The following is a 22,574-nucleotide window of genomic DNA, read 5'->3' as shown; positions in this document are numbered from 1 at the left end:
TTAATACATGAATTTTAGGGGCAAACCTTTCACCTAGCAGTCACAATATCTGTGCCGCACATCAGAGTACGTAGGTTTGATTCCTGCTTCCGGCTCCTGATTGATGGCTCAAGTCATGGAGTTTCTGCCACCTACCTGGGAAACAGATACTCCCAGCTCCTGGCTTTGGGTCTGGCCCAACCACAGTTACTGTAGGCATTTGAGGAGTGATGGAATGTCCTCTTTCTCTCTCTCAAATAAATTTAAAAATAAAATTTTGCAGGAAAAAAACTTCTCCTTTTGCAGACTTTTTACTTAATATAGAGCAACTATAATATATCAAGCCAACTCCACCTAGATTTAATATGTAGGTTCTACAGATACTTCGACTGTAGAAATTCTCTGTTGTGCAGTCCCCCAAGCTGCAGTTCTGACACCAGCAGGAGGAGGCGCTATACACACCAGTGCAGAAGACGTCTTTGCCTACCTTCTCGTGTTAGCACAGTTCCAGGCTCGCCCTGCTGCCACCCGTCATCAGGCACCATGGAGCACTTGTTACCTCTCTGCTTTCAGGATCAGGCATCCGTGGGTTTGAGATTTTCCCTATAAAGCACACAACCGGTAGTAGAATTACAGCACTAATTCAAGAAAGAAAACTTACTATGTATTTACTAAAACATGACTGATTGGGGCGCCTACACTGTCCTAACCTGAATTTAGAAAATTCTAGTCTTCTTGCTCACTGTAAGCCCCAAAGGAAAACATTTTGGCTTTCGTGATTATGTTTCTGAGAAGGTCGAATGTTCTAGTTTGCGTAATTTGACATGCATTGCTCATTTGTCTCCTAATCTTGAATGAGATGCAGGGGTAGCCATATACCCAAAACGTGAACTCTTCAAGTCCCAAGATCAAAGACACAACCTAGCTTAGTTTTCTACTCAATTCTGAAATCTGTAGCCACCAGGCTGCTTGCTCAGGTCTTATAAGCTGGCATGAGAGTGAGACTCAACTCAGCTCGCCATGAGCTGTGTTCTGGGTGTGAGCGTTTGACATATAAAACCCAGAGCCATGCTGCCCTAGTATGGGCTCCAGGCATGGCAGCCAAGCTGGATCCCAGCCTTGCCAAGCTCCCCTGGGACGCCCCGTCTCCTCCAGCTCATTCCTCCCTCGCGAGATCCTTCCACTCCTGCTGCACCCTCTTCTCCAAACACCTACACTCCAATTCCATGAGAATGTACTCCCTTTTCCCTATTTCTTCATAGACTGTCCCCCATCAAAGTCTTGGCTAATGTTTATTTCTTCTAGCATATTTCTTTTAACTAGTGAATGTTTCGAAAGGAATACAGAGCTTATGTAGAACTTGTTGTAATTTATTACTGTTATTTTCAAAATTGGATTTGCTAATGGAAAAGTGGTTTCCAACTAGACATTTAAATCAAAGGCAAAATGTGTTGCCATTAGTAAAAATGAAATGTTACCAGCGTACAAAATATGAAATGATCACATTATCAGCCAAAATAAAATGTAAATGAATTATTCCTCTGCTTATTGGTCAGTGACTAAGAGAGGAGGAAAAAAATTTTTTTTCTATTTTCTGAAAAAAGAAAACAGCAGAAATGAACCAAAATATCAAGGGTAATGTGATTCAGGTTTCAGAACTTTTGCTCTTGGTCAAGATGGAGTAACAGGATGCAGATTTATCTTTTAAAAACAAATATTTGTTTGTTTATTTATTTGCAAGACAAAAGGGCAGAGAGAGGAAGAGACAGTGAGAAATCTATTGGCTGGTTCATTTCCCAAATGCCTGCAATAGTTAGAGCTGGACCAGGCCAAAGCCAGGAGCCGGAAGCACCCTCTGACTCCTTGGACCAGACTTGGGCCATCATCTACTGCCTTCCCAGGCACAATCACAAGAAACTGGGTCAGAAGTGGAGCAGCCAGAACTGAAACTGACCCTCCAGATGTGATGATGGTGTCAGGAGTAAAGCTCACCCCACTGTGTCACAAAGCCAGTACCCAGACTGACCTGTATGCCTGAAACAAACCCTTCCCTTTCCCCCAAAACAGACAAAAATGCATGACTCAATGGTCAGGCAAGGAAGGACAAGGAGAGATCCCTGAGTCTTGGAACCAACAAGTGAGCCCTACCACTGTCCCAGACCCCTCCTTAAGTGGATACTGCAGGAAGGAGAGCCTCTCAAATGGAGCAGCTGGAACTGGGAGAGCCACAGCAGAAAGTTTGCAAGACAGAAAATCAAGGTGGCTCGAGCTGCAGGGAGAACTTCAGAGACCAGCAGGTGAAGCCCGTCCAGCAGTCCACAGCGGACTGCCCAGCACCTGTGTGCAAGGAAACCTCAATTGCCCCAGAGGGAAGCATCTGAGAAGATGAAGGACAGGTACTGTGGCAGGCACTTGCATCACCCTTAAACCTGACGTAAGTAGAAGGGATGATCGGTCATTGAGCCTTCCATGTGTTACATGCTTTTCTGTTTTTCTTTTCATGATACATGCTCTCAAGTTGTTCTCTCAATTTTTTGTATTAAGTCTGCATCTGGACTTGGGACAAGTTGGACAAGTCGGGAGCTCCTTCCCCAGCTGCCCTGACCAGGCTGCATGACTTGTCCAGAGCAGATCCCAATGATCCCAAGAGAACACGCACAGATGTGCACACGAGGCTTTCCCTCTGTGCCACTGAGAACTACGAGATTGTGGAGCTGCCACGATCTTCCGTGGAAAATCAGTCCTCCAACACACTAGCACTTGGTTTTGTCCTCTCATCTTCTTTGCAAGTCTCAACCATGTTTCAGGGGAGGGCGTTAGGTGCAGTGGTTTCAGGGTGCTATATGGGATGCCTGCATCTTACATGGAAGTCCCTGGGTTCTCTCTACTCTGTTTGTGACCCAGCTTCTCGCTAATGGAACTATGAGATGCAGCAGGTGGTGGCTCAAGTACTTGGGTTCCTGTCAGCCACATGGGAGACTGGATAGAGTTCCTGGCTCCTGGCTTCAGTGTGGTTCAGCCCTGGCTGATGCAGGAATTTGGGAGTGAACCAATGAATGGGAGGGCTATCTGCTTCTGCAACAAATAAAAGTTTGTGGAAAAAAGTTTCATTCATTCTTTGCATGAGAGTAGTAAGAACAATGGAAATACCAGAAAAATTGGGAATTCTGGCTACTGTAGTTACATCTTCAAAACACTGAGACAGGAGGCTAGTACTGTCATACTGTCCATGGCTTAAGCCTACGACCCCAGAACCTCATATCACAGCACTGGTTGGGGTCCCAGCTGTCTCACTCCCCATACAGCTCCCTGCTACTGTGCCTGCGAAGGCAGCGGAAGATGGCTGAGAGCTTGAGCTCCTACCACACACACAGGGGACGAGAAAGGAGCTCCTAGCATTGGCTTGGCCCCACTCTGACCATTGCAAACACATGGGCAGTGAACCAGCAGACATAAAGGTTCTCTCTCTCTCTCACTGCTTTCAAATAAATAAAATAATCTCTTTTTTTAAAGTTGAACCTAAAATTGCTCCATGAATAAAGGATAGTCATTTCAATAAATGGTGTTTTGAAAGTTGGGTCTCGGCTTATCAAAGTATAAAACAATACCCCCACTTTACACCCTGCACAATAATCTCACAATAGTTCACAAGTCTAAACCTAATGCCTGAAACATCAAATCACCAGAGGAAAATTAAGTAGCAACACTGCATGACATTGGCCTAAGGAAAGACTTATTGGGCAAGACCTTAGAAGCACAGGCACTTAGAGCAAAACGAAACAAAACCTCAATACAGCAAAGGAAACACTCAACAAAGTGAGGAGGCAACTGACAGAATAGGAGGAAATATTTGCAAATCATACATCTCATAATGAACTAATTTTCAGGGTGTCTGCCTATGTTTGGCCAATTAGCTCAGTTGGTTAGAGCATCATGCTAATAATCAGGATATCAGGAAGTTCAACAATAAAACAAACAACCCAGTTAAGAAATGGGCAAAGGATATTAACAGGCATTTTTTTGCAAGGATGAACTATAAATAACCAACAGACACACAAGAAAATGCTCAGAATCACTGAGCCATCATGGAAATGCAAATAAAAATCGTATCAGGGAAACACAAATGAAAACCACATTAGAATAGCTATCATCTGAAAACCAAAATATAACAACTGCTAGCAGGAATGGCAGGGAAAAGGTACTCTAATACACAGTTGGTGGAAATGTAAACTAGTATAACCACTACAAATGATAGGTTAGAGATTCCTCAGATATCTGAACATAAATGTACTATATGACCCAGCCAGCCCACTCTGGACATTCACCCAAAAGAAATGAAATCAGAATACGAGTTATCTGTACTCCCTTGTTTATTACAATTATTATCAGTTCACAATGGCTAAGACACAGAATCAACTCAGATGTCTGTCACCTGGATAAAGAATTGCAGTATACACACATGATGGAATACTTCTCAGTTCTTTAAAAAACGGATTAAATGCTGTCTTCTGCAACAAAATGAATGTAACTGAGACCATTACACTTAGTAAAACTAACCAGTCCCACAAAAATAAATAGCATGATCTCTCATACAGAGAATATTAAAAAATGTAACATTATGGAACTAAACTGACAATTTGAGACTCGATTGTTGTCTATACCCACATGCACAGTAGTCTGTCTCCTTTTACTAACAAGTAACAAGATTTCTATTAGTGCAGCACTGAATTTGTGATTATAAAATAAATTGAAAGTAGGCTATCACATACCAAAAAAAAAAAATAATAATAACTGAAGGGAAAACATGAAAAGAAGAGCAGAGGATGTCTGAGAGCCAGAGAAGCGGTGTTAGGAAGGAGCAGTGTGCCTGCGGAAGTCCCCAAGGCAGCCTCCGCGGAGCTGCAAGAGATTTGAGAGCTGGAGTTGATCGCAATGACGAGTGCTGGGAAATGAAAGAAAAAGTGACTAGTCCTGAGAAAGCTGGAGAAGCAAAATTAAAAGCAAGGTACGCTCATCCGGGACCAAAGCCTGGAGGTTCTGATTGCTTAAGGAAACAATTGCAGAAAGGACAAAAATATTTTGATTCTGGGGATTGCAACATGGCAAAAGCAAAAATGAAGAACAAGCAACTTTGTGCTGCAGCCCCGGATAAAACAGATAAAACGGAGATTACTGGCGGTCATACTCCCATTCCACAGGAACTTTGTCAACAGAAAACCTCGCTTGTTGCTAGCAAGCTGGCTGGCTGATTAAAAAAGCTGAGCTGCATGAATCTCCTGATTCCCGTTTTTCTCTCCTTACTGTATCACCTATCCACATCTTACTTCCTTTTATTCTCTAAGTCATCTGAACTGACAGCTTTGCAGGTAGTGGTAGCTTTTGCTGCTACTGTAAGGAAAAACATATGTGTAGATTTTTTTTTATTAAAACAGTGCACTGATGACATATTAGAGCAACATAATCTACTTGAAAACAATTGTATATATTACCTAACTCCCAGTGTAGCACCCAACAAGTAACAAATTTTATAGTTGTAATGGTTTGGCTTTACTCGCTTCATTTCAAGTACAGCTTTGTACATTACTCTTATTTCACATAACCTCTACTGTATTGATTTCTTCTGCATTTTCCTTTAGGATTTTGTAAAACAGGAGTTTAAGATCTCAAGTGGTAAGAAGTCAGATAATTCAGACACAATTAATTGAAAGATGTGTATTTCTGTGCTTGAACTTGAATGGCCTTAAACCTGTTCCAGCTTTAACAGTAGAACTTGACGTGGGCAATCCTTGCTCCTTCTGGGGTTTCCTGTGTGACTCAGTGTTGAAAAGCTCCATTGGAGCTAGTGTTCCAACTCAGTCCTGTAATGTTAGAACTCCTTTTGCTGTTGAAGATGTGGATGACATATGCATATGTATGAACGGTTGAATTCACTTTTGTGCCATTTTTGTAAATACAATAGCTTTGTACAGTGTTTCAAAAATGAAGAAGAAAAGTGAGGTGAGAGAGGAAAGTATTGTATTTTTGGACTTACTGGAATTCTATGGAATTCTTGAAATTTATGAAACCTGCTATCTACATATTAATAAATTAATCATAATTTAATACTAATTTAACAAAAAAACCTAACCAACAAAAAGATTTTGCAAAAGTTCTGGCCTTTGTGTATAATAAATTAAATCTATTTTCTGGCCTATTGTATTTTTCTTTAAAGATTATTTTACTTATTAGAAAAGTAGATCAGACTTATGGAGAGAAGGAGAGACAGAGAGAAAGATCCTGGATTTGCTCATTTACTCTTCAATGGTCAGAGCTGAGCTGATCCAAAGCCAGGATCCAGGAGCCTCTTTCAGGTCTCACATGAGTACAGGGTCTCAACATTTTGGCCCATTCTCCAGTGCTTTCCCAGGACATGAGTAGAAAGCTGGATGGAAAGTGAGGCAATCCAGACATGCACCAGTGCCCATATGGAATCCGGGCACTTGCAAAGTGAGGATTTAATCACTCAGCCATCACATTGGGCCTTCTCAGCTACTTTAAAGAAACAATGTTTGATACATTCTAGTCTTAAGTGAACATAAGAATTTCTCCTAGGGCCTGGTGTGGTGGCCTTTCAGCTGAAGTCCTCGCTTCTAATGCTCTAGGATCACATATGGACGCCGGTTCTAATTCCAGCAGCCTCACTTCCCAGCCAGCTCCCTGCTTGTGGCCTGGGAAAGCAGTTGAGGATGGCCCAAAGCTTTAGGACCCTGTATCCGAGTGGGAGACCTGGAGGAAGTTCCTGGCTCCTGGCTTTGGATCGGATCAGCTCAGCTCTGGCAGTTGCTGTCACTTGGGGAGTGAATCATTGGAAGGAAGATCTTTCTCTCTGCCTCTCCTCCTCCCTGTATATCTGACCTTCCAATAAAAATAAAATAAGTCTTTTAAAAAAAAGAATTTCTCCTGAAAACTTCTAAGTAATTATATACAGTAATTAAATGATCAAGAAAAACAGCTGATATCAAATTAGTTTCTTTTAAAAATTTATTTATTTGAAAGTCAGAATTAGAGACAGTGAGAAAGAGAGTCTTCCATCCCCTGATCACTCCCTAAATGGTTGAAATGGCCAGTCCTGGACACAGCTGGAGCAAGGAGCTTCTTCCTAGGCCCCCTGTGGGTGCAGGGACCCAAGCACCTGAGCTTTCTTCCACTGCTTTCTCAGACACATTAGCTGGACAGGAAGTGGAGCAGCTGCGACTTGAACTGGTATCCACATGTGATGCCAGTATCACAGACAAGGGCTTTACTAGAGCTGCCCAAAGCCACACATCCAAAATTAATTTCTTATTTTGCAAAACCACCAAGAGTTTGTCCATGGTTCAAACATTCTTCACAGAATTTCCCATTCGACAGCCATCATACCACATCTTGTAATTGCACTTGTTGGTGGTCAGCTTTAATCGGGTCACGTTAACAGATAATTCTTGCTCTGTCACTGAGCTGTGACGGTCCAGCTGATTACGTCTTATTTTTATAGGAGGAGAAGAGTTCTCAAAGAAGAAGGAACATGTTGTTGTACATTCTGGCCCTGTGCCTTTCCCTGCCTTGACTATTACAGAACACTCACCTATCATTACACATGTGTATCACAGCATGCTTCTACTCCGAACACTATCTCCAAGCTGCATAGACATGTAATCCATTACCATTTCACACAGTTCTGATTAGTCAGGTTTGAGGTACTGAAACAGAAAAACTAGAATTCTACTTGAAATTGACCAGCATGTTCAAATATCACATACACTTACAAATTATTTTATTAATATTATCTGTGCATTAGACTCATTGTAAAATAATTGACCAGCCTTCTTTGAACAATAAATTGACTTTTCACGCAGTTAATTTGTAAATACATGTATCTACTGTGTCATTAAAAAGTAGTTTTCAGGCCCGGCACAATGGCAGAGTGGTTAAGGTCCTCACCTTGCACGCCCGGGATCCCATATGGGCGCTGGTTCTAATCCTGGCAGCCCCGTTTCCCATCCAGCTCCCTACCTGTGGCCTGGGAAAGCAATCGAGGACGGCCCAAAGCTTTGGGACCCTGCACCCGCGTGGGAGACCTGGAAGAGGCTCCTGGCTTCGGACCGGCATAGTATTGGCCGCTGCGCTCACTTGGGGAGTGAATCATTGGACGGAAGATCTTCCTCTCTGTCTCTCCTCTGTATATCCGCCTTTCCAATAAAAATAAAATAAATCTTTTTTTTTTTTAAAAAAAAAAAGTAGTTTTCTTCTTTGCTCAAAAGTTTTGCCAAAACTTCCAAACACTGGAACTTTCAAGTTACTGATATTTTTGCTAATTTTTCCACAGTTTTGTTTTCTTTTTTTGTTTGAGTCATGCAAAGTGCTACCTTTTAAAAGTGCTCTAAAATGTGATTTACTGTTTGTTTAAGGAAATAACAAGCACCTACTTCTGTCAGCTTTTTAACTTGATTCTCTTAATTTGAGTAGGTTCTTAGGTCATGGTTTTATTTCTCTTCTTCTGGGATTTTATTTTTTATATGAAAGGCAGAATTGAGAGAGAAATGGAGAGACAAACAGATCTTCCATCTGTTGGTTCACTCCTCAAATGGCTGCAACAGTCAGGGTCAGGCCAGGCTGAAGCCAGGAATCAGAGGTTTCCTCTAGATCTTCTCCCTAGGAGCAGGGATGAAAGGACTTGGCCTCCTCTGTTGCATCTTTCCCAGGTGCATAGCAGGAAGATGAACTGGAAATAGAGTAGCCGGGACTTGAACCGGTGCCCCTATGGAATGCTGGCATCACAGGCAACAGTTTAACCCACTACATCACAGCGTCAGGTCAGGAAATGAATTTTGATGGCCGAATTGCTGCATTAGCCAATGCATCTCTGCAAATAATACCTTGAAATTTTGTACTTCTCTGATAATTAGAGCTGCACAACTAAACTCAATAAATGGGGATCATGATTCTGAGTCAATGTGGCACAAACTCTTGGTCATCGTTTTAAACTAATTATATCATCATTATGATAGGTTTTATCATTAGTGCAGCATTCACAAAAGCTGTGACTTCCTTAAAAGATCCAGTGAAGCTTAACATAAACATATATGTACCCAACATCAGAACACACAAATATGAATAAGCCTAAAGGGAGACAGACTCCAACATAGCAATTGTAGGGAGCTTTAATGTCCATTTTATAAGTTGGACAGATCATCCTAACAGAAAATCAACAAAGGAAAAGCAGGGTCAATTGCACCTTAGATCAATTGATTGTACCAACATCTACAAGATTTTCCCACCCAGCCTCAGCAGAACAAACATTCAACTGTGCATGAAATAGTTCCAGGAGAAATCACCTGGTAGATCACAAAGCAAATTTCAACAGACTTAAAAGAATAGAAATTATATCGAGTGTATACCAAAACCTGTGAGATACAACAAAAGCAGTGCTAAGAGGGAAGTTTAAAGCAAACACTGCCTGCATAATAAAAAGAAAAATATCAAACAAACAGCTTGTTACTGCACCTCTCAGACCTGGAAGCACCAGAAGAAATCAAACCCCAAAGTAGGTCGAAAGAAACAGTAAAATTCAGAGCAGAAATGAATAACATGGAGACTTGACAATACAAAAACAAATCAAAACAAAGTGCTAGATCTCTAAAAAGATAAACAAAGCTGGGCCCTGTGCCGTGGCCTAGTGGCTAAAGTCCTCACCTCGCATGTGCCGGGATCCCATATAGGCACCAATTCTAATCCCAACAGCCCCAATTCCCGTCCAGCTCCCTGATTGTGGCCTGGGAAAGCAGTCAAGGATAATCCAAACCCTTGGGACCCTACACCTGCACGGGAGACCTGGAGGAAGCTCCTGGCTCCTGGCTTCAGATCAGGCAGCACCAGCCATTGTGGTCACCTGGGGAGTGAATCATCGGATGGATGCAATCCTGGCATATGCAAGGCGAGGACTTTAGCCACAGGGCTACCATGCTGGGGCCGCTAGCATTGACTTGATACCAAAACCAATGACATAGTTAAAGAGAAAAAAAGCTACAGGGAAATTTCTCTGATGAGCATAGGTACAAAATCATCAAGAAAATATTAGCAAACTGAACCAACAGTGCAATAAAGATGCCTCACCATGATTAAAAGGGATCCATCCCAGGAATGTACTGTACTTAATTCAACAAGTACAAGTTAATAAATGTGATACACTACCTCAACGGAATGAAGAGTAGAATCATATAATCTCCTCAACAGATTCAGAAAAGGCAAAGCTAAAACTCAACATTCATTCATAAGAAAACTCTGAACCAGTCAGGAGCATGAGGAACATCCCTCAATGCAGTAAAGGCCACGTACAACAAGCCGGTGGCTAACAGGCACATCCGAGGGAGGAAGCTGAGATCTGCACCGAGACAAGTGTGCCCACTGTCCTTTTCTCTGTAGATCCTGGCTAAACCAATAAGGCAATCGAAAGAAACATGAGCTATGAAGTCAGACAGAAGGAAATCAACTTGTCATTGTTATAGATGGTATAATCTTTTAAGATTTATTTTATTTTTATTGGAAAGTCAGATATACAGAGAGGAGGAGAGACAGAGAGGAAAATCTTCCATCTGTTGATTCACTCCCCAAGTAATGGCAACTGCCGGAGCTGAGCTGATCCAAAGCCAGGAACTTCTTCTGGGTCTCCTATGTGGGTGCAGGATCCCAAAGCTTTGGGCCATCCTGACTGCTTTCCCGGGCCACAAGCAGGGAGCTGGATGGGAAGTGGGGCTGCTGGGATTAAAACCGGCACCCATATGGGATCCCGGTGCATTCAAGGCAAGGACTTTAGCTACTAGGCCACGGCCCCAGGCCCACAGATGGCATAATCTTAAATGTAGAAAATCTTGAAAGACCACACCAAAAATCTTTTAGACATAATAATAATAATAATAATAATAACTCAATGAAATTACAGGATACCAAGTCAACGTACAAAGCCAAACATGAGTCATCTGAGAAGCAATCAAGAAAGTAACCCCCTTTCCAAGTTTAAAAAAGAAAAAAAGGGAGAACAAATTGACCAATTGGCTGAAAAATCTCCACCGTGAAAATTAATCATTGATGAAAGAAATTAAATACAAAGGAATGGAAAGACTTATGAAACTCCAAGATAATAGAATGTGCATACCACCCAAGAGGTGTACACACTCAGTGTTATCCCTATTCATTAAAACACCAATCATGTTTTTCAAAAAACTAGAAAAAAAATCACTATTAAAATCAGTATGGAGCCACAAAAGACCTGGAGGAACTAAAGCAATCTTAAGTAAAAGAAACAAAACGTTATATTACAACTTTAAAGTATATTACAAAGCCGCATAGTTAAAATAGCACGTGATTAGTATCTAAAAAGACATAAGCCAGAACTGGCACTGTGGCTTAGCAAGTACAGCTGCCACCTGCAGCACCAGCATACCATTTGGGAGAGATTCAAGTCCTGGCTGCTCTGCTTCCAATCCAGATCCCTGCTAATATGCCTGGGCAAAGCAGCAGAGAGCTCCAGATCTTAGACTCTCCCCCACCCCTGCCCCCAAAACTGTGAAAAAAATGAAATTCTGCTAATAAGAAACAGCCCAGTATATAGTGTTTGGCTATAACTGTCTAGAAGGATGAAGACAGTGGGAAGGTGTTTCCTAATGTTAACATCATGTATGGATTTTTTTCTTTTGCACCAAAACAAGCATTCAACCACAAGAGCTTTGGAATACTAACTATGGACAAACTAGACCAGCTCTGGACAAATCAGAGCAGGGTCAGGAACTTCCATATTAATACTGCTTTATTGGGTTTTTTCCCCACAAGATTTATTTTCTTTTCATTGGAAAGGCAGATTTTACAGAGAGAAGGACAGAGAGGGAAGATCTTCCATCCACTGGGCCAGCCCTACTTGGTCTACCTCCTGTCATAGCAGGAATAGCTGCCTTTCCTGACTGGCCTTCAACCCACTCTGGTTCTTACTGTTAGATGTTTCAGCCCGGCCAAGTCTGATCCACATCCAGACACAGCTCACACATGGCTCAGTAGTGGCAGAGACCCAGCCTAGCCCATCCTACACCTACCCTGGTTCTCACGGGTACCAGTTAGTGCTAGAGTCTAGCCCAGTCTGGCACACCCCAAACCCAGTCCACACTTGTGTCGAGGGACATTGCATCATACCCAGTCTAGAGAGCAGCCCCCACTCTGGCCTTCGCATTCACCAGTGAGAACCACAACCCAGCCAGGATGTCCCCCTTGCTCCCCAACCAGGCTTGTTTTCAGCCACAGATCTTGCACAAGCCAGTGGTTGCTCTGACCCAGCTTGGCATAGTCCCTCACCTGTCTTGACCTTTGCCTTAGATGCTGCATCCTGGCCTGACCCAGCCTGCCACCCTGTCCCAACTCTTGTTGGTGGGTAATTGGAACCTGGCCCTGCTCAGTCTACTCCCATCCCTGGCTCATGTAAACCAGTAGGTGTGACAGCCTAGCCCAACGTGACCCATGCTCTAGCCTCATATCTGCACTTGCTGGTGAGCTTAGGTTGGTTCAGCCCTGCTTGGTCTGCCCCCCTCTAAAACCAACCCACACATTAGCCAATAGTTGGAGCAACCTTGCCCAGCTTGCCCGACTCCCAGGCCTGGACCACATGCTCACCAGCAAGAGCTATGACCCACTAGGGGAATTTCCCACATTCTCCCATTTGGCCCACTTCCAAACCCAGATCCCATTCATGCCAGCTGGTGTTAGGTCCTTGCCCGGCATAGTCTGCTCTTCAATCTTAGCCTAGTATGAGCTGGTAAATGTTGGCCTGGCCCAGCCCACACCCTCTTTTAGGATGCACATGCAGGTACTGTAGCCTGGACCTTCCCAGACTATTCTGGGTCCTTATACCCATGAGTGATGTCAGGTTCCATGGTCACACTTAGCATAGCCCATCACCACCCCAACTCCTGAGCTAAACAGTGGGCCTTGCATTTCCACAGGGTTTGGCACACATATCCCCTCAGAGTCTACCCCTGGATGTGGTTCTCCTGCATGCTAGTTAGTGTCATGGCATTGCTGAATGAGACCTGTCCCCTATCCCAACAGTCAGGTACTGAGATCTAGTCCTGCTAGACATGGCTTTTGCATGGACTGGCATGTGATCATCAGCAATGTTCCATGCTAACAAGCCCAACTCCAGATACCCATGTGGGCTGGTGCATGAGTCTGACCCAAACAGATCTTCCAGACTCTCCCCTCCAAACCATCAGGTCTCAGTCCCCTTGCTTACCTGCAAGTACAGTGGCCCTGTCTTTGAGTGTCCCTTAGGACACCTACACATACTATGGCTTTATCCATGGATGTCCCCAGGCAGTAATTCCAGACCCCGAAGACCCCAGAAGTTGCTGCTGGGCGGCCTGTGGATGAAGTCCAGCTCAATTGTTGTTCTGGCCACCTGCAAGCCCAGGATTTGCCCACCACTTGGCAGCAGTGGATGGGGAGCTAGGAGCCCCAACAGCAAGCCTGGCCCAGTACGAGTTGTCCCAGCCACAGCCACATGGCTCGGACTCCCATACTCTGTTTTCAATTGCAGACTTTGATGCTTGGTCTTTTCTCCCTCATAGACAATGAATGTGAATTATGATGTGAAAGAGAAGGACCAAGCGTGTGCACCATGGCAAATGTGCAATGTGTCCATGATGTATGGAAACATAGTCCCTGATACAGTTCTGCCATTGTCACTACGGACTGTTTCCCCTCAGTCCTCCCACCTGTAGCTCCTGATGACCGGTCCAGCTCTGACCTGTCATTTGTCAGGCTCCAAGAAACTTGGCATGCATTCTTCCTTTGGCATCATTGAATATATTTAAGCCCTCTGTGACTTTGGAGGCAGACAATGTTTTGACAACTAAGAATGGAACATATTAAGACATTCCGGCAGTAGACTCGAATCCAGTTGGATGTAGCAGACAGAGCAGTCCATTTTTGGCACTGTCCTGGGATGGGTGACCCTCATGTGTCCCTCCACTCATGACAAAATTTACCTACTACTTGTTCTCTCGTGGTTCTTGAGTCCAAAGGACATGGGGGCTGTTAGTTATTGCTTCTTTATGTGAAAGAATTTTTTTTCTTAATTTAGCATTTCCCTTTAGGAATACATCTTAAGTAGAGAATCACTTAGGAGGATTTGAGTTACAGCAAATTGAAGAAATTGGCTTTCCAATTTTGAGGAGAGTGTATGTAAATAGAAATCAAAATTTATTGTTGTTGATGAAAATCAAACAATATCAGGTTATAAAATACAAATAGGCAAAAATAGTCACTAATACAAAATGCAAATGGTAATATGATATTCCTTAATCTGTAACATAAGGGAGAAGAAGCAAGCCATCTTCTATGTTTACCCAAAGAAAACAACAGAATTGAGCAAAAGTACTTGGGGCCTTGGCAGAATTGTTCTTTCTAAATCAACAATAATGAAGGAGCAACAGCCTCTAGCCAGCTCTATAACTTCATTTTATAATAATCACACGAAAATAGGAGTTATTTATTGTGGTGCTCAAGTACTTAGTTTGAAGAGAAAGTAAATTAGATTCTGTTTTCATATCTTATACCAAAATGTCCAGGTGGTTCAAAGTGCTAAATGTGCAAACGGCAAACCACAAGTCAAGGGAAATGGAGTGGCTCATCGGTCAGGCTCTGTATTCAGACGGAATTTCTTTCTAAGTGGGAAATAACTTCCTAAATTCCAAAGCAATATTAGAAACCCAAAGGAAAGTAGCAATAGATTTGGCTACAGTAAAATGTTTACAAAACTGCAAACACAATTTAAAAAACAAACTAGGTGTTGGAAAAATATTACAAAAATACATTAAATAGGAAAGACTTCAACAAGCCGTCAAAATGTGGACAAGTGGGTAGGAAATATGAACAGACATTTCTTAAAAAATAATAAGTAGTCAACTGGCAAAGACCATCTGAACCTCAGTTTGTATGCAAATAATGCAGTAATAAGTTTTGTTTTTGCCAAATTCAAATAATGTATATTATTTAAAATTCACGGTAATAACCAACTGTGGCCAGGAGGTGGTAAGATGAGAATTTGTTCCCAAAGGTGAGGACACGAGGGTTTAACTTTCTGGAACAATTCAGCCTTGTAAGCAAGTAACCTGAGAAGACATTGTGACACAGCGATGCTGTTCTGATGTGGAGTTGGGTCCAACGGTTTGTTAAACTCAAGTCCGATGTGCTTCTTTTGGACACTGCAGGCACAATGCCACGTGTTACAGAACCTTGGAAACGCTAAGCAACACAGCAGACACCACCCGCCTTAGCATCTGGAATGTCACTCCATCTCGCTTTGATCAATGTGAAACAGGCATTAAAATCAGGTTTAAAAATACCTTAGGAAGAAACTACAAACATCCCTTCTACCTGTAAAATCTGGAGGAGGGAGTACTTTTCCCAATATTATTCTGAAAAGTATGATAAATGTTAAACTCAAGTTGCAAAGTGGCTAATTCAGGCTAATTCAAATTTGATGATTTGAATATTATCCAAAGAGCCATTTTCATTTTAAAAAAAATGTATTGGTTTATTTTTATTTGAAAGGCAGAGATACAAAGAGAGAAGGAGAGGCAGAGATCTTCCACCTCCTGGTTCACTCCCTAGACGGCATCATGCAATTTCTAAAGCACCACAGCTACCAACTCTTTCTAAACCCGGTTAATGCTTCCAAATGTTGTCCAAATGGCATGTCTGAGGGAAACCTCCACAGACACATTTCTCCAGTTATGATCCGTTATGTTGTTCCTAACCCTTTTTTTAAAAGATATTTTTAAAGATTTATTTATTTTTATTGGAAAGGCAGATTTGCAAAGAAAATCAGAGACAATGATTTTCCTTCTGCTGGTTCATTCCCCCAACGACTGCAATGTCCAGACTGAGCCAATCTGAAGCCAGGAGCTTTCTCCAGGTCTCCCATGCGAGTGCAGGAGCCCAGGACTTGGGCCAATCTCTGCTGCCTTCCCAGGCCACAAGCAGAGAGCTGGATGGGAAGTGGAACAGCCAGGACACACATCAGCATCTGCGTAGGATGCCACTGCTTGTAGGTGGGAGGATCAGCCAACTGAGCCATCATGTCAGCCCTGTTTGTAATCCTTTCAGGAACACATCTCTACTCCCATCAGACCCCACTCAGTCATCCTAATTACTGCATTTGAAGGCAGCCTCTGCACAAGTCCCAGACGCCAGGCAGCCAGGTGCCTCACCTGGCCCTTGTTACAATGCAAAGCCCACAGCAGGTGCCCAGTGTCTGTGTTGGGGTCTGCTGCAGTTGACATGATGGGTGGCTTGTAGGACTGTTTTTATACAACCCAGCTTGCTTCGTACAGGGGAGCTCAACCCGCACATTGCTCACATCTCTTCAGCTATCACAGAAATGTCTCTCCCATGAAAGGGCAGTGATCTACTTAGGTTAGCCCAGCCACCCTCCCTCTCCCTGGGTGACTCTCATGCACTTTGTACCCATGATTCTCCAAAGGAGTTTCCTGACAGCGGATCAGCTGCGTCCAAGAGAAGACACTCTATTCTCCTCACTGCTGCGTCTTGTCCTCTGTCTGCAACCTTGGTGATGCAGGAGGCCCCTTTTTGCTGAAAGCTGTTCTCTGCTTTCAGCTGCTCCCTCCTGTTCCCTCCCAAGCCCCTGTTTTACACACACAACCTCCACGTCTCCGGAATGGACACTTCCTCACTTACGCTATTTTCTCCTGCAACCCTGACAGAATGAGTAAGTAACTGCGTTTGGCCACACAGGCCCGTGGCTGTCCACTTGGACAGGAGATGAGCATCATATCAAGGACAGCCCACCTCCAACTGCACGGAGAACTTGCCCAACAACAGCGAAGCTGCCCTGGGCATCACAGGGGTCCAACCTGCTCTCGTGTCTTCAAGGAAGCATTTGCTGGCCTGGGATGGACTCCGGGGACCTTCTTAGTCCCAATGACTGCTTTATACTGTGTGCCTATTGGACTGGTGTCTGTAATCCACGTGAGGGCAGGGACTGTCTTTTTCCTGAAAGGAGGGCAGAAAGAGGGGAAGAGACAGAGAAACAGAAGTGGGGAGACAGATCTTCCATCTACCAGTTCCCTGTTCAAATGGCTGTAGAAGTCAGAAGCACAGAACTCCGTCTGGGCCCTGGCACCGGAGCCATCTTCCACTGCGTTCCCAGATGTATTAGCAGGAGCTGGGGCAGAAGTGGAGTGGCCAGGATTCAAACCAGTGCTCATGTGGGATGCTGACATCACAAACAACAGATTAACCCACTGCACCCCAATGTTGGCCCAGGATTAGCTCTTCCTTTCTTAAAAGAAAAAAGTTGCCATTTTATCTATTATTTTGGGAGTAATTTATTTTGTATTATCATCCAAGGCTTACTGCACCCACTGAATAGAGTCCAACAAATAAGACAATTGTTCTGCTGCTGAGACGGAACATCTACTAGAAGCTCAGAAAAGACATGTGGAGTGAATCAGAGGAAGTTGTTAGTTGTTCTTGTGTTTTATTATCAGCAGAGAGGAAGTTTAACAGAAACAGTACACCTGGCGTTCTAAATGAAATCGGCTCAGGCAGCTGCATCTCCTGAGAAGCTTCTTCTGTGCTGATTTTAACCCAGCAGCCTGCATCCCCACCGGCAGACCTTGTGTCCTGTGCGGGCACCGGCAGTGACTCCTGCCAGCCCAGGTTAGGAAGCCTGCTGTCTGCACAAACTTCCCTGACAGGCTAGGCCGTTGGCCACCAGGGGGCGCCCACACAACACCAGCCGTGAGCGGGAGGCTGCAGCCTTCAGGCACCTGAGCACTTGGCTTGCTGAATTCTACCTGCCACTTCAGTGATGACTTCCTTGTACTAGGGGCATTCAATATCCTCTCCCTGGGCTGTCTTGAATTACTCAATAAATTGCTCAAACCTGCGCCTGCATACACAGCAGATGTCCTTCCTATCTCCAACCGTCCTCTGAACCCCTCCCGTAGCCGCAGTTACTCCATCTCCTTGCCTACACCCTTCCCTCTCACCTCCCCACTTCCAGGAGACCCACTTTTGAATCCCCACATGTAAGAAAGAATTCTCAGGGCCTGTGACGTGATGTCCACTGGCCATTTCAGACCAAGGGCATATGCACACAACAGCCTTCTGAATGGCTCACATCCAAGGACATCTACAAAACCCCTGCATGTAGCCAATTTCCAGACAGCGCTGGAGCAGAGAGGGCCTGGGGCAAGCTGGGCATGCACTGCAGGGGGTGCAGGAAGAGTGGGCAGCCATGTAGACATGGAAGTGAACCAAGGCTCGATCCCACAATCATAGCTGTGGGGGACCAGCAAGGCCCTGGGTGCAGGCTCCCTCCGGGAAGTAGGGCAGAAGCCCCTGGAATGAGGGTCTGCAAGGCAGAAAGGGCAAGGGCGAGACCTCCCTGGGCCACAAGGAGATTATGGAGCATTTTTAGATGTTTTCTGAGCACTGAATGTGCACATGTATGAACTGCAAGGTGCACTGATGGATAGCGGTGATGCCAGATCCCCTTCTGTGATCCGACTTTGCACCTTCAGGTCTCTTGTCTCTCGCATCTGTTCCACAGTGCACAACAGGTCCTGGAAACCAGACTCCTCGCCACGCTGGCTGACACAGAAACCCAGCCCTGCCGTCTGACTCAGGTTCGGTACCCCTCATCCAAACTCCCTCATCTCCCCCACCTCACCACTCCATGCCCAGATTGAGGCTCGTGTGAAAGAGAACACGCTGCACTTATTTCTGTCAGTCTTATTTCATTTAGCACCATGCTCTCTAGTTCCATCTGTTTTGCTACAAGTGGAAGAACCGCATCTCCCTTCCCCAATTTTTTTTTAATGAAAAGATCCTCCACCTGCTGGTTCACTCCTTAAATGGCTGCAACTGCAGGAGCTGAGCAATGCGAAGCCACCTTCTATGCATCAGGATCCCATATGAACTCCAGTTCATGTCCCGGCTGTGCCAGTTTCCCATCCAGCTCCCTGCTTGTGGCCTGGGAAAGCAGTCGAGGACGGCCCAAAGCCTTGGAACCCTGCACCTGTGTGGGAGACCAGAAGAAGCTACTGGCTTTGGATCAGCTCCAGTCAATACAGCCACTTGGGGAGCGAACCAGCAGATGGAAAAATCCATCTTCCTGTTCCTCCTTCTTTCTGTAAATCTGTGTTTCAAGTAAAAATGGATAGATCTTAAAGAGAGAGAGAGATCCAACTGCTCCACTTCCAGTTCAGCTTGCTGCGTATGTGCCTGGAAAGGCAGCAGGAATGTTCAGACCCCTCCCTCGTGGGAGACCTTGATGACACTCCACAAATCTCCGTTTCTCCCTCTTTCTCTGCAACTCTAACTTCCAAAACAAATACCTTAAAAAAAGAAAAAACATTTCTCCTTCTCTAGCAGTTTCACAGTTTCAGGTCTTAGATTTAGGTCTGTGATTTTTTTTTTTAACATTATGAGAGGTAAGGATCTAATTTCATTCTTCTACACATTTATGTCCAATTTTTCCAGCATCATCTATTGAAGAGACTACAGTTTTTTGCAAATGTATGTTCTTGACACTTTTGTCAAAAATCAACTGGCCGGGGGCCCGGCGCAATGGTGCAAGTGGTTAAGGTCCTCGCCTTGCACACCCGGGATCCCATACGGGTGCCAGTTCTAGTCCTGGCAGCCCCGCTTCCCTTCCAGCTCCCTGCCTGTGGCCCGGGAAAGCAGTCGAGGACGGCCCAAAGCTTTGGGACCCTGCACCCGCGCGGGAGACCTGGAAGAGGCTCCTGGCTTCAGATTGGCATAGTATTGGCCGTTGCGCTCACTTGGGGAGTGAATCATCGGATGGAAGATCTTCCTCTCTGTCTCTCCTCCTCTCTGTATATCTGACTTTCCAATAAAAAAAAATAAAAATAAATCTTTAAAAAAAAAAAAGAAGAAAGATGGGGATGAGAAAGGAATCTAGAAGAATGTTCTAGACACTGAAGCCGGTTACCATGGGTGGAAAATGTCATCCCCAGAAATTCATAGTTCATCAAGTGTCCAACTGGGTTGGAGACACCTGAGGCAGGAGGAGGCAGACAAGGGTAGTACCAGGCAATACAACATGTGAGATACAACATATATTTACACCTTTTTAAAAGAGATTTATTTACTTTATTGGAAAGGCAGATTTACAGAGAGAAAGAGAGACAAAGATCTTCCACCCACCGGTTCACTCCCCAAGTGGTCTTCACTGCCTCCTACTCCAAATGGCCCAACTAATCTTGCACTTCTTTATCACTGGAAGAAGTGTAAATTAGGGCCCAGCACAGAGGCTCTCTGTGGCTAAATCCTAGCCTTGTATGTGCTGAAATACCATATGGACTCCAGTTCATGTCTTGGCTGCTCCCTTTGCCATCCAGCTCCCTGTTTGTGATTTGGGAAAGCATTAGAGGATGACCCAAAGCCTTGGGAGCCTTGAAGATACTCCTGGCTCCTGGTTTCAGATCCACTCAGCTTTAGCCATTGAGGCCACTTGGGGAGTGAACCAGCAGGTGGAAGATCTTTCTTTGTCTCTCCTTCTCTCTACAAATCTGCCTTTCCAATAAAAATAAATACATCTTTTAAAAATGTAAATATTTGTTCTATCTTATAGAAATGGATATCTTAAAAAATTGTATATTCAATTAAAATTATCTGGTGGAAAATAAATGCTAGGTAATTTGGTTGGTTTCCATTCTTGTGGTTTAAAGTATCCATGAACTAGCTCATCATTAGCATCGCAAAATGTATATCATTCTTTTTTTTTTTTTTTTTTTTGCTCCCTTAACTTAGATTTTTACGTAAGAATGCGGGACTGGTGTTGACACTCAGCAAGTTAAGCCTCCACGTGCAATGCTGACATGCCATATTGGAATGCCAGTTCAGGTCCTGGCTGCCTGTTTCTGATCTGGCTCACTGCTGATGCCAGTGACGCCCACGTGGGAGACCCCAGTTGGAGTTCCTGGCTTCTGGACTTGGCTTGGCCCAGAAATAGCTACTGCATCCACTTGGGGAGTGACCCAGCAGATGAAAAATCCCTCACTCTGCCTTTCCAATGAATAAATAAATCTTTTAAAAGTATCTATTTATGTTCAGAGGGTTTTTTCTTATTATCTGTAACTAAAAATATGGAAAAGCTTGCTTGAATGTTTAATATGACCAAAAGTTTTAAATGTGAGAAAAAAAATCTAAACTGAGTTATCACTGAAATGTATTAGTATATTATAAGCTGAAACATCCTAATTACAAATTTTTATATTTTTCAACAAAAAATATTGAATTGCATTAGTAATATTTTAACATAGATCGTATGTGCATTAAAAAAAAAAAAAGATATTCAAAGGGAGCCATGGCAGAATACCATCAGTTGTTTGTTAATTCTGACCTTTGTTTTAATGAGATATCACTGGTGGCCTCTCAGTGGTTAATACAATCTGAAAAAGGTCAGAAGTGGCCACAAGGTGGCAGACATGGGCTCCAGGGCAAGACCTGTGGCCAAAAAGCTTTAAATGAAGTACACAAAAATATTTTAACAATTGAGAGTTTACCTCCTGTGTGAGAAGCATTCATCAACTTGTCAGAGCTGTCACTGACACATTTTTGTGTGTGTCATCACACAGAAACACACAGAGGCAGTCTGTTCTAATATTGCTTAAAGTAAGGCAGATAAGTAACAATACTCAGAAAAATTGATCAAAATGAGAGGCCAGGGCCATAACTGTGGCATAGAGAATAGAGCCAGTGCCCAGCTGGAATGTTGTGCTGCTGTCGGGTAAGCCTACGCCGCTCTGCTGACATCCCACAAGGGCACCTGTTCAAATCCCAGCTGCTCCACTTCTGATCCAGTTTGTGCTAATGGACCTGGAAGAGCAGCAGAAGATGGCCCAAGCACTTGGGTTTCTGCCACCCCTGTGGGAGACCCAGAAGAAGCTCCTGGCTTCAGATGTCCCAGCTCCAGGATGTGTCCAGCACTGTATCCATTTGGAGAATGAAACAGGATGGAAAATGTGTGTCTGTGCGTCTTTTTTTAATATATATATATGTGTGTGTGTATATCTGATTTTCAAATAGATTAATAAATAAATCTTCAATGAAAAAATGACAGCAGTCAATAAGTCTACCAGATATTAAAACATAAGACTACAATAATTAAATGTGCAGTTCTGAAATCAATGAAAATAACAGAAACTCCAAAAGTGGATCCAAATACAAACAGAGATGTGGTAAATGAGCCAGGTGGGGGGGGGGGGGAACATTCAGCGAATGGCGAATGGCGGCAGAACATCTGGGTGGCCACCTGGGGCTTTGCAGTAAAATGGCACCAAGTCAGTTAAAACTTCAGTGTAAAAACTGCAAGACATTCTGCAAGTATTGGAATAAACACAGAGAGGAAATCTTGATATAAGGAAGGGGAATTCCTTTCAGAAGACTACGAAGAAGCTGAAAGCCCTACAAAAAGGAAAAAAATTATGTAGTCCACAGTAAGCCCTGGGCTCTAACGAACGGTAAGATGAACGCAAATCATC

At 43.8% G+C, this 22,574-nt stretch overlaps 1 protein-coding gene and 1 long non-coding RNA gene across 2 annotated transcripts in view; one reads left to right on the top strand and one right to left on the bottom strand.

Annotated features, from left to right (window-relative positions):
• Nucleotides 1-267: 267 nt before the first annotated feature.
• The window catches only part of LOC121149440, a 66,024-nt gene continuing 43,717 nt past the window's right edge, over nucleotides 268-22,574 (bottom strand). The window contains exon 3 of the long non-coding RNA XR_005882654.1: nucleotides 268-582. This is a non-coding gene — a long non-coding RNA (uncharacterized LOC121149440). The remainder of the gene's footprint in view (nucleotides 583-22,574) is intronic.
• Nucleotides 4,925-5,228, top strand: LOC121149439 (cAMP-regulated phosphoprotein 19-like). Its single transcript, XM_040970106.1, has one exon. It carries the CDS (start codon nucleotides 4,929-4,931, stop codon nucleotides 5,226-5,228), a length of 300 nt encoding a protein of 99 aa, XP_040826040.1. The 5' UTR covers nucleotides 4,925-4,928.

This window comes from Ochotona curzoniae, unplaced genomic scaffold (assembly GCF_017591425.1).
Source record: "Ochotona curzoniae isolate NIBS_2020 unplaced genomic scaffold, NIBS_Ocur_1.0 scaffold_4701, whole genome shotgun sequence".
Lineage (NCBI taxonomy): Eukaryota > Metazoa > Chordata > Mammalia > Lagomorpha > Ochotonidae > Ochotona > Ochotona curzoniae.
The sequence above is the reverse complement of the archived record's forward strand: the minus strand, read 5'-3'. Positions and strand labels throughout refer to the sequence as shown.

Excerpts from the sequence above, each read along its gene's own strand:
- LOC121149439 (XM_040970106.1), top strand. The coding sequence starts at position 4,929 with ATGAAAGAAAAAGTGACTAGTCCTGAGAAAGCTGGAGAAGCAAAATTA.